This window comes from Ammodytes marinus (assembly GCF_949987685.1).
Source record: "Ammodytes marinus genome assembly, chromosome: 1".
Classification (NCBI taxonomy): domain Eukaryota; kingdom Metazoa; phylum Chordata; class Actinopteri; order Uranoscopiformes; family Ammodytidae; genus Ammodytes; species Ammodytes marinus.
This window is the reverse complement of record NC_137230.1, coordinates 4,134,435-4,147,636: the sequence shown is the minus strand read 5'-3', so window position 1 is coordinate 4,147,636 and position 13,202 is coordinate 4,134,435. Positions and strand designations below refer to the sequence as shown.

General features: G+C 39.5%; 1 protein-coding gene across 2 annotated transcripts in view; it reads right to left on the bottom strand.

Annotated features, from left to right (window-relative positions):
- Positions 1-13,202, bottom strand: part of adamts17 (ADAM metallopeptidase with thrombospondin type 1 motif, 17) — a 96,764-nt gene that overhangs the window by 19,375 nt on the left and 64,187 nt on the right. Inside the window, exons 14-17 of one of the 2 annotated variants that reach the window (XM_080029375.1) lie at positions 10,926-11,053; positions 7,311-7,431; positions 5,160-5,234; positions 79-159 (exon numbers count right to left, since the gene is read on the bottom strand). In XM_080029375.1, coding sequence (XP_079885501.1) covers positions 79-159; positions 5,160-5,234; positions 7,311-7,431; positions 10,926-11,053 — 405 coding nt within the window. The remainder of the gene's footprint in view (positions 1-78; positions 160-5,159; positions 5,235-7,310; positions 7,432-10,925; positions 11,054-13,202) is intronic. The other variant, XM_080029376.1, reaches the window with a different exon arrangement.

The window sequence follows — 13,202 nt, the reverse complement described above, 5'->3', positions numbered from 1 at the left end:
TACAAACATTAGATTGTGTTTGTGACCAAGTCTGGAAATATGCAGTGATGATTCTCTGTGAAACACATTAATCCTTACCCAGAAAGCTATGTGAGGGTTTGTCCTCCACAACTTTGATCCTCCTGGCACCTGCAGGGATAACCACTGCTTCGATGTAGCCTGATAGAGAGACAGAAATATGAGGGGACAACTAATCAAGAGACAAGCTGAGTATAGGAGACACATGGCACTTACAAAACAAATAACTATAGGTGCTGGATTAAAGACAAACTCAAGGTAAAGGTCAGACAAATCTAAATCTACCTCAGTACAGCTATCTGTGCAGAGTGGATCTTTTGTCTGAATTCTAAAAACAGATTCAGAGGCATACAGAGGCGGACGTGGAGACAGGTGACAGGCTGGTGATGTTGGTGTGCACAATTAAGAGGCTACGTATATCCACTGTACAACTGAATTCAACCACTTTAACTATCAAAACAAAAAAAATGGGGAGACAAATGGTTAGTTAAAGGAAACTGAATTGACCATTGTGGAAAAGCTGGGTCCCCACACAGGTGATCATTATCTGATCATGATCCGTCTTTTTATTTATTTATTCGGTTTGTATACCTATTTTTATTTCTGTTCTTTATTATGATATTATAATGTCTCTGTGCTTAGGTCTGTCGTATTCTTATTGGAAATAGAGTATGCTTTATTTTTCATTGTTAAGCACTTTGTAACAAACTTTGTAATACAAATAAATAAATGTAAATAAAGGCTGTTCTCACTCTACTCTCCCGACAGTCCTTTTAAACAGGTCTTTCAAAAACAAAGGGACATGAACCGAAGCCCGCCTGACAAGAAGAATCCTTAGATGCAGTGTTACCCCTCCCCCTCGCCCATAAATTTATTTTTTAGTCTCCAATTGGATTGTGGATCTAACATCCACGTCCCCTGGGTTGCCACACAGCCCACAATCCGCTATGTTGCTCACTGCAAATCAAACCGCACTAGGGTATGCTTGGAAATGGTCAAACAGCAACTCTGCAAGAGGTCTCAGACCAGTTTTTTTGGTTCACACCAGAGTATGATTACTAGTTTCACAACCGAAACCCAATCAGGGTTAGGGGACAAAATTTTGTGCTAGTGAAAGTGCCCTCAACCTGGAACCATATCCAAAAAAAGAAGCAGCCATCTGAACTCAACATTTAAGGTTATAGGTAATAACAAACAAAATTTTCAAGTATTTACTAGCCGATTTTCATACTACACAGAAATGAAGGGAATCCAATGGAGGTCTGAAAAGATAAAGTTAAGTCAAGTAAAACTTAAAACATGTATTGCAACTGATATAAACAATGGCCAAAACTAATGTTCAGGTTTGAAATAAAAATATATATTCTCCATTATATAGTCAGCTTGATGTGATGTCTGAGTTGAATTGGTGTTTCCACTGTTATGCATGGTAATATTATTATAACTTGAAAGTGTTCCAAAAAAACACCATGTCCTTGGTCTTTGCTTTTGAAACAAAATATAAATCAATACACATGGAGTCAAATTCTTTAAAAAAGGCAAAAAGCTGCTTTGTTCCTGTACCCAGTCACACCCAACATTATTTTGTAGTTTTGTTTTTTCACGGTTACAGAAGGCAATATGACTTCATACTTACCAATAACGTCCTTTTATGGTCCTTCAATCAATCACACAACACAGTTACACACCATGAGGATACAGTTGCTTCTGACTGACAGCCAGGTTCATGAGACATCAAAACACAGACACACAAGACGATAGCAAATAAAATTCAATCAAATGAACCCAGAGGATGACGTGCAAATGATTGTACTGGGTGAATATGTACGTCAGTGACTTGACGTCATTGGAAATGAGGGTCACCCCTTCTCAAGAAAAAATAGCTGCATTACCTGAACAGGTAGCCAAAGTAATACAAATCTGTTCAGTTATGTAATCATCTCTCATAAGTCCACCCTTTTTTTGGAACATTTTAAAAGTGCAATGTGAAATCCCTGGCGCACTTTAGGTAAATGTTTCAAATGAAAATGTTGCTATGCATTTCAACCTGGTGTATATCCTTATAATCTGGCCATTGTAACAAATATATTGGGAAAGCTAACTGAGTTCTCACCACCTCTGTTGAAGAGATTTAGGACAACGTGGACTCATGCTAAATATCATATATCGTATAGATATAAATCTGACCCAAAGTAAGCAGAGGAGGTAGATTGGTTAGATGAGTCTGTGGATGAAATTGATCACAATATGCCTGACCCACCAGACAATAAAGTGTCTGGTGTCATGGCCCTCTATGTTCCACCATTAATATGTTAGCAGAAATACAAACCGTCTAGTTGATCTGGACCTATGCAGTTAGCCAGAATGGCCAATCCAGCTATTTTTGTTTTTGTTGCTTTTGGTCAAACTCAGAGACAAGAATTTGAACATTTATCAGATAAAGATTGTGTTTATTTGGAACACTGTAGGAGTCATGCACATGTTAACATTATTTGACCTGACAAAACTCTATGACAGAGGTGTCAGGTGCAAAATTGGTAACAATCAAGTGGAGTCACAATGTCCAGAGGGGTATACTACGAAGCGAGATTAAGGGCTGAGCAAGGTCTGTTGAGTCTAAAGCCAGAGTTTTCAGTATCACGAAAGGTGGCTCTCTTTCTACCTGGGTAGATCACCATGGTAACAGAGGCTGCACGGCTAACCTGCCCAGACCAGTTTTTGTTCCAGAGTTTGAGCTTAAATTCGGCTCTTAGAGCGCTGCCCTTTAAGGAAACTACACATTTTGAAATCCCGCGGACCTGACTATATTGTCTGAGCGATACATTCTCACGGAGGAAACTAGTTAAATCAGTAAACTTATTGATCAGCAAGTTAATGAACGAAACGAAGTCGTGACATAAGGCTTACATTAGAGTGAACTGTAACATCGCGCTGTGGCTTTTTGCCACATGCATACAGTTATTGATGCAGAAAATGTAAAATAGCCTAGGCCCTAGACCTACTGTATGCAGCGCCACTCTATGCTCTCACCTCAAATGATTTTACCTGGCGATCTACACACACTGTCTCTTAATGAAGCGTTCTATAAAATCATAGGTTGCAACATTATTTCACTGTGGGCTTCTTTCTTTTCATCAGTAGCGATTACAGTTGGGACGTGACAGGTGACATATTTGTCCGGAAAATACAGACTACAGGTTTTGTATCTAGGCTATTTATTTTAATGGTATTTATAAGATGCAAATAAAGGGCTATTAGCCTAAATCAAAATCAAAATTGTATTAATTTTGATGTGGACAGTGGCCCAAAACTAAAGTGATTTTCCACATAGGCTATGCTATTCATTAGGGGACAGTGTCAGACTTAAATCAGATTCTTAAGTGTAGGATTATCAACTAGGCTAAATGGTGTACTGTTTAAATCCGAGTTCAACCTTTAATTGCTTTATAATGTCACGTTACGCACTGCGAGAACGATCTGTAAAATAAATTAATCAATTCAGTAGCCCAATTTTCTGACAACATTCCACTCTCTCCTTATTTGCAGAAAGAGTTTTTTTCGGCGGCTCTCTGTTTTCTGCTGTTCTGTGATCATTCAGACTGACAAACTCTTCCTCTTGAGTGAAGTTAGCGACACACTTTTTTAAAATTTTTACTCAGCTGCTCGCAATCAGTCCATTTGTGTAAAGTTAGCGGCACAAGATCAGTCCAGTCTGTGCGGAAGCAGAGTCAAATGACGGGTCAAACGCCCCCTTTCATGGGGACGCGCACAGAGCCTGAAGCCGAAACCCTCGTTCAACATAAGAGGTTGATAACTTCCTTCGTGATACCGGTTAGTTCTGAGCGAGGGTATGTGTTATGTTGAACCAGATCAAAAAAAGAGAGCCGGGCTCTGTTGAGTTTGTTTCGTAGTATACCCCTCTGGTCAATAGGAAAACACCAGGTTGAAAACACTAAACTTTATTTGAAGTACAGCAAACATATTTTCCATTCATTAACTGTTTTCTGTCTTTCTGATAGATGTGAAAATAGGCAATTCTTTGATAGTCGGCCAAAATATATTTAAAAGGGTTGAGTCAGCGATCCTGGAGAACAAAGTCTGTGAAAATCTCTTCATGATCCACTACCTGTCTGTACTGTGTGTGCGCGCTGAAAATAAATCTAGTGTTAATACACAGCCATAGGCTCCGTAAACTGGTAAATAAACAAAGGGGCCCACCATAGCTAGCAACATGCACATTTACAGACCCTAGGCTGTGTATAAACACAACAAAAAAATTCAGTGAACACACATTACCGACAGGCAGCGGATCGTGAAGAGATGTTCACTGATTTTGACAAAAAGTGATTTTGACAACAAGCGTTCACCACAATCCCGGACTCCACCTTCAATCAGCCAAAAGCACCTAAGTGAACACTGTTGTTGTGTTCATGTGCAAACACAGTATTTGCATTTCCAGCAGTTGCGTTCACGACACAAAATGTAATGATCCTGGATTGAAACTGATCCTGTACAGATCTTTTCACAGGGTTTGGGAGAAAGAAAAAAGTACATCCATGACGAACGGACACACCACTCCCTCCTGAAAAGCCAACCAGCTGTATGCCGTAACCCTCCACCACCACCATGCCCGTACACCTGTGGTTAGACACACACACACTGCCATGGGCTCACCTGGGTGTATTACAACCAGCAAGTTTAGACATCTGCAGAAGCAAAATGCCAAATGTTAAAAGTATAACGTTTTATATAGTACTGTAAACATCCAACTTCTGACATTTTTTTTTGACAACTGATCCCCCCCCCTCCCCCATTCACTATGAGTCCTGTAGTTGGCAGGAGCAGCTGGGAGGAGAAGGGAAACGTCTTGGATGAAAGGAATGCGTCCCTGGCATACCTCACGGCTGGGTTATGGGGGAACGGGGTCAAACAGCTGCTTATGTAACTGTAGCCAGACTTTTTCTTTTTCTTATTTTAAGATTTAGACTTCACCACCCAGGGGGAGCCCACAGCAAACTGTGTGTCGCACCTACCTACATTAAAACACTCCAGGCAGTGTATGAAAACACACACACACACACACACACACACACACACACACACACACACAAACACACAAGCGCACACTGCATGCATCTTACATGAGAAACACTTGGGGACAGCTCTTGGTTTAGCCATCACACAGGTAGATACCCTCTTACACTGCCTAGTGGTGACTGGAGGACAAGACAAGGAAGTGGAAGGGAGGTCAAATATCCTGTTGTGCATGCCCTCGCGCACACACACGCGCACACACACGCGCACACACACACACACACACACACACACACACACACACACACACACACACACACACACACACACACACACACACACACACACACACACACACACACACACACACACACACACACAAACAAATACAAGTGTCCATTCATTATAGAGTGACTAGATAACATAGATAATTGCTGATTATTTATTGCACAGTTTATTTCACCTTGACTACTGCATTGGCTACTGCAAATATCCATGATCACTTTTTGGCCATACTGAACTTGATCAAGGATGACTTGTTGCACAAAGGGTGATGATGATGAGGAGTTGTGTGCACTTAATCCTAAGTGACATTCAGTCCAACCATGAGTTTGAGAATTCAGTGTTACAGTGCAAGAGCCTAAAGCAATGTGCACAACGGACAAGATCAACAGATCAAAAAATGATACCGTAGCAGACAGTAAGTTATGTGTAATCCTTTTGTTGCTTCCTTTGGAATAACCAGGAGAGCAATCTTGTAGTAATAAGCCTTAGCACATCAGTGATACCTGAACAGACAATGAGGCCTATCTACAGACGCTACAGCAACAAAATGAAGAACCATCTACATGGTTGGGCTAGTCCATGCACTTTCAACTCTTCAAACTTTTGTTATTACGACTTAAGCAACGAAGGATACTGACTCCAACTTTCTTATTTCTAGTTGTATCAGTGATTCTTGAGAAGCGGGACAAAAGACCGTCTTGCAATAGTAACTGCTGTTATGTTTAAAAAAATAAAAAATATTTTAAATTGTAGATGTTATAAGGGATTAGGAATATAATGTCTGGAGCACAATTATCCCCTTAAACTCAATTTTATCATTATTATGTCAAATATATGACACTTGTTATCTTCTCACAACGTCCAAAACAGTGTGTCTACAGAGAGGGTTTCAATCTTTCATATAAAACCTGTTAAGAATGTGCTTTAATGATTAAACGTTAAATATGTCAACACCGTCAGATGTCAACTCCGTCAGATTTCCTGTCTGACAGTGGTGACAGGCCAATGACGGAGTTGACATTCAATGTGAAAGCATCATATATGGGTGGTTTTCAAGTTATTATAATTATATTAAATACAGAAATAGGGTTTAGTTTTCTAATACTGTATTTATGGAAACTCACACAATCTTCTTTTGTCATGGTTGATTCTTCAAAAAGAACAGGATGATATACAAAATGAGGCGATTCGGTGTGAGTCTGTTAGAGCTAGTCTGATTGAAAGACTGTAATGTGAATCTTGAATTAACGCTCAACCAATAATATGCTGTTATTCTACGTATTTGATGGTTAAAATGCCTACATCTGGGTTTTTGTCACCACTGTCGGATATGTCAAATCCATAAGATATACTTGTCAACTCCGTCAGATTTATATTATTTTGATAACATTGCATAATGATATTTCATAGTTGTTGAGGAATGGTTGGTCATATGTGAAAATCTAACCAGTCACCTAACATGAGAATGTGTTTTGAAATTTGAAACACATCTTGATTGCTTTTAATTTTAAAGTACATTTTTATTACACAGTTCACACTATGAAGAACCATCTACATATACATTTTGAAAATATTTTTGTTGCCTCTGTCAGTCTACATCTCATGGGTCTAGCATTTGTTCTTGGTGTCTGACGGTGTTGACAAGGAATGGCAAGATAAAAAGCCCATTTTGATAAAAAGGACAAAAGCTGGGAGGTTGTGTCAAAGCTTAGCTCAGTAGCTTAGTATATGTTGGATACATACATGTCATTTAATTTGCCTAAACATAGGGTTTGTATTTTTTCAACATTGCACCCTGTTTTGTCCCACTTCTCAAGAATCACTGGTATGCTAAAGTATACACACAGAACTGCTGCTGATGTACGGCTTTTGCTTTCAGTGCAGACAATGTGTGTAAAAAAATAATATTAAAAATTAAAGCCAATATCAACATAGAATATACATGTTGAATACTAATACACACACACACTCACCCATTCCTTTGGTGTGGTTGAAGTCTCCTCTCACAATCTTACACGATCGCCCATCTCCGTTACACACACCACAGCGGTCCTCTTTGGCTGAAGAGCCGATGATGCCGTCGCAGCCAATTTTCTGACCACAACAAAACAGGGAAGAACATAAGTTAAACTGAAGGCTGATGGGGTTGTCTTTAGTGTGTGTGTGTGTGTGTGTGTGTGTGTGTGTGTGTGTGTGTGTGTGTGTGTGTGTGTGTGTGTGTGTGTGTACAGGGATATTATTTATTAAGAAAACAAAGAAGAAGTGGTATGCTGGATGAAGGTTGGGCTTTTCCTTGTGTAACATGTAGTTCAGTCACCCGTCAGAAGGTGGTGTTAAAACTTAAGAAAGTGGACGTAGAACTACCATACATCCAGTGTGATGGGTTACATTGGTTATATTGGTTACATATTGGGGCACTGAAACCAAGAAAATACTGTAGGGATCTTCAACAGGACTCCTGTTATAACACCTAACCGCAAGCATAAATCAAGCTTTGGTCCTCTGATTTGGAAAAAGATTTCTGAGATTAAATCAAATCAATTCAGTATTTATTTATTGTGTTATATATATTGTTTTATATACAGTATAGCCCAATATCAAAAGGCATCTTTTTACAAACAGGTTTAATCTGATTTTGAATGGAGAAATGACTCATCCAAAAGATGAATACAAATTCAAATACTTTGATAATAATCACATTGCATTGCTGGTGTGCTGCCATGCCAAGCAAGGTCCCCCCTTACATATCAAGTACATTCATCCAGACCAGACAAAACTACTGGATTGACCTTCTCTAAAGATCACTTTGAAAAAGAAATCCTCTTATTTTCGCTCAACTTTTTCTCCATTGGAAGAGGCCGGATTTCACAACATTTCACTTGCCCACTTAAAGTCAATTCAGAATAAAAAAATGCAGATACAATTCTGTGCTGCTGGCGTAACCTAGGCTGGTATAGGCTTCAAGGTTTGTCTTATTATAATAGCTTGTTTTTCGGAGAACCAAATAAAATAACCTCCACCCTGACCTGATTAAGCAGTTACAAATATTTAGTGAGAGGCATCTCCAGAGGGAAGACTCAGGGTTAAGATGTTTAGAGTAGGATTTCTCACATGAAATGAGCTTTGTGTGAGGGACTGTGCTCACATCATCGCTAGTCTAAAAAATCAGCAACACTGTCTGTGGCACACATTCATTCAGAGCGCAATAAAGAAAGTAATGCACAGTTTGCTGAATCAAGAGGGCCCCGCTCAGTCAAACATCCAGGGTCTATTTTCATAGCTTCACTGAATATATTCCTCTTCCCTCTTCCTGTCTGCTTCCTCTCTTTCTCCTTTCTTCTCACATGCCAGGCTTAGAACAACATCCATGCCTCCTCCCTCATTTTGTAACCTCAGTATATCTGCATGCTTATTTGTGTCTGCCTGTGTTCCAATCCCCATACTTTCTGCTATTTAGTATGGTAGAAAAAGATTTAAGATGTCCTCATTCATGTGTTCAGATTTAGTATGCTTAAAAATACCCCCGATGTCTACTACATCCAGTGGAGATTTTGCAGTATTGAAATCAGGATGTTAAAGTATTTGGGCGATTCTGACCAATAATCTAGTGTGCAGAGGAAGTGACGTCACAACGACGGAGCCTCAGAGTGAGAACAACCGGGGATGAGATGGATATATAAGCAAGAGAAAAGATGAAGGAGCGAAGTTATGATGAAATAAATAAGTAAAAGTATGACCCAATTGTTTGCCTACTGCATGCTTACTACATACGGTCAGCTGTAGTATGTAGAATAGAAAAACACACTGACGTCTATGTGATAGTGTAGTAAAGAGGCTAAAACATACGACCGGTATTGTGAATCAACCTTAAGGTGAATAGGGGTTTGCTGTTTAACTTATACTGCAGATATCATCATGAAACTTTGCCAGTTGATTGCTTTCATTAAAATAATAATGTTTTTCTATGGTAGTTGAAAACAGAAATGTTTAAATACATTTAGCAATATCTTACTAAATATGCTCAAATTTGCATCTCCTTAAAACCAAATGTCTAGATGTTGTATAAAGCAAGAGTTCAAATCTTCATTTCATTTTTTCCACATGTGTCCAATGTTTTTACTGAACATATTTTGGATACATACATCGCTTTTTTTCGATTTACGATTGACAATACATGAACACATAATTCTGTAATAACCTTCCGAGCAGTGCTAAGACTGGTTATGGAAAGTTGAGTTGTTGTGGCTGCTTTAGAAGTTGAGATTTTGTGTTCAGACTGAGTATTGAAAAAAACTGATGTGAGATGATGGCCATAGTGTCTCACCTTAATCGTCACCCTAATATGACCCTTATCACAATCCAAACATGATTGAATCCTTAACCCAACTACTATCACTGTACTTTGTTCCATGAGAGAGAGAGAGAGACAGAGACAGAGAGAGAGAGACAAGAAGAGAGAGACAGAGAGAAAGAAAGAGAGAGACAGAGAGAAAGAAAGAGAGAGAGACAGAGAGAGAAACATGCAATGTGTGCTTCAGCTGTGCTTCTTCTAAGTGATCTTGCACAGCTAAGGATACATGAGTCATTGCTGAGATGTAAGAAGTAAGTATTTTGTGAGCACATGTGCGTCATGATAATTGCATCCATATTCGACTTTCTGGACCGGTCTCTCTCTCCCCTTCTCTCTATCCCTCCCTCTCTCTCTTTCTCTCTCTCTCCCCCTCTCTCCCTCCCTCTCTCTCTCCCTCTTTCTCCCTCTCTCTCCCTCTAGGGCAGAATGAGGGGGAATTCCTCCCAAATGTGCCAGCATCCATTTTGCAAATAAACACAAAAGACTGACTGTAGTCGGGACAGCAAGATTCCAAATAAAGGCCTCATCCCTCCCCAGGAGATGTGGGGCTGTGGAGCCTCTCCACCACTGCTAACAAATAAGGCTTTTCTATTGATCCCAGCAGGAGCATTCTCCTTTACAGCCCTGCGCTGGGACCTGGCTTTATTTATCTCACGACTGACTCTTTTTCAGTGAGGACAGCAGTGCCGAAATCATTCCTTCACACTTCACTGGCTGTTGAAAAACAGAACTTTGGAGATGTTTAATGGACTAGGGTCTCTAACCAAGATGTCACCCTATGCCGTGACACTCGCTTGTGTGTTTCTACGACACATTTTCTTCTTCTATTGTTGAGAGGAGCCTGGGACTTATGCATTTCATTGCCAATGGCTGCTGCTGTGATTATTAATGTGCATATGACAATAAACCTTCTTGATTCTTACCAATACTACACATTATTGCAGCAGACCTGGGTTCGAATCCCGCCCGGGTCAGTTCCCTGCTTGTCTTCCCCTCTCTGCCCCATTTCACCTCTGTCTCTACAAATCTATCCAGTAAAGCAAAAATGCCAAAAAAATCTTTAAAAAAAAAGAAAATGCTTCACTATTCACACCATTTGTGCTGTTTCAAGAACAAAGACACACATGTGGTTGTACTAAGCTAAGCCTATGGTTGTCCTGTTATACGTTACATGGCAATGGCTACCTCTGTGGTGTCATTGGCTGTCAGCTCAGTGTGTGTGTGTGTGTGTGTGTACCTGACACCTCCCGTTAACACACAGGTCGGTCTCGTACGGTCCACAGGGAGTCCCATCCATCACTCTGTCAGACACCAGCACCGGGATATCTCGACCCACCGGACTGCAGAATAACACACACGGCTTCTCTGCTCACACACACACAAACACACACACACACACACACACACACACACACACAAAGTCACAAAATCATGTTGTAAGTGTACTGATTAGAATAATAGTAAAAATAAAAGATTCAATCAATCTTTATTTCAAGTAGGTCCGTAGCTATAGGCTACATAGAAAGCAAGGAAATACATAAAATAAATCTATATAAAAATATAAGTACAATATACAATACATGTGTCATTTTAAGAATTGCTGTGCAAGCAGTCTTTCCAAGCAAATCTGGCACCAAAGCCCATACTTGAAAAGGGACAGTTATTTTCCCCCCTTTAGAAATAAAAACATGTGTTAAAGGTGGAACTGTGTGTGCGCTGAAAACAAATATGATGTTAATACACATCCTAGGGGGCCCACCGTAGCTAGCAACATACCAGTTTGCAGAGCCTAGGCTGTGTATTGGCAGCACACACACACAGTATGGACAGGTAGCAGATCATGAGGAGATATTCACTGATTTTGACAAAGGGATTTTGACAACAAGCTTTCCCCAGAATATCTGACTCCAGACACTTGACAACAGATGTTCCATCATTAGGTCACACATGCAAGTTCACTGATGAAGACTGTGAGTTTGAAACATATATATTACACATCATGTGATCAACAATGTGTTTTGCATTGTGGCTTTGCTCCTCACATGAAGAGCAACAGGTTTGTGCTTTTAAAAGGTTTCCATAACCAGGGGAGGACGTTACAAATTCATTTACTTTACTCATTTGCAAATTTTAAGTTTCATGATTTTTCAAATGTATTTCAGCGCTACATTTCAAGTAGCATCCATTACAGAGTAATAATAAAAGTCACATGAAAAATACTCATAAATCATGGAATAAAAGACAGGAGCCAAATCAGGAGCTGTAGCCGATAAAAAACAGCTGCCGTGTCTGTGCAGAGCAAAGCTGCATGTCTCCAAAGATACTATTCTACTGTAGACCTTTATGTTCAAGAGTTTTTCTATCTTTTTCTAAAGATATTTGTTGGCATTTTTTATGCTTTATTGATAGTGAGAAGAGACAGAGGTGAAATGGGGCAGAGAGGGGAGTGACATGAACCCGGGTCTGCTGCTGGGCCCGGCCCGGGGGGGGGACGACGACGACGACGCCCTACCAACTGAGCTAAGGGCGCCCTTATGTTCAAGAGTTTGAGGTGCTTTGACAAATACAAGAAAATGCACAGCCATTCAACACAATAAAGCTTGAAGTCACAAATAATATTACTTGTAAAGCAAATTTGGTCACACTTTACAATAATTAATTAACTGATAGTTAATGCTTAGTTAACGCTATTCATGCTTAGTTAATGCATAGTTAAGAATGAACTAACTGTTAATGTTTAGATATTCACATTTGGTTTATGGTTGGTGAAGCATGAACTATGCTTAGTTTACTAATGATTAAGCATTAACTAAGCATAATTGATTAGTTCATTCTAACAAAGTGTTAACTAAGCAGTTATTAACAGTTTATTAATGTACCCTTATTGTAAAGTGTTAACCCCATATTTTAAGTAACATTTTCTTTAGATAGTTATTTTTACTCAAGTAAAATCTTCGAGTGCTCTTTCGATCCCTCGGTTTAAAATACAAACGATGTGAATAAAACAACCATATTTCTGGATACATCATTAATATATCTGACCACGGATGAGAAGCTTTCAAAATAAATATCTGTTCCAGATCATGTAGGAAGAAATGAAGATCACAAAGCAAAACCATTGTTGAACAAATAAATTGGGACAGTTAAGACATTCCTGGTGTGCACAGGGCCATCATTGATTGGCTAGTGAGATGTCTTTGCCACAAAAACTAAACCAAAAGGTCAACAATGAACTTTCATGCTCAAATGCTCATTGGTTGAAGCTACTACTTTGACACTGGATGTTGTAATTCACATCCCTTCTCCTACCAAACTTCTCCCAAGACATACCCTGCGTTCCAAATTGAATATCCTTTCTCTTTTCTATTCTACAAACTACAGCTGATCATATATACAATCTAGTTAGCATGCAGTCGGCACACAATTGGGACAAACTTTTACTTATTAATTTCATCACAACACTACGCCTTGATCTTGCCTCTTGCTTTTATATCCGTCTCATCCCCGTTTGTTT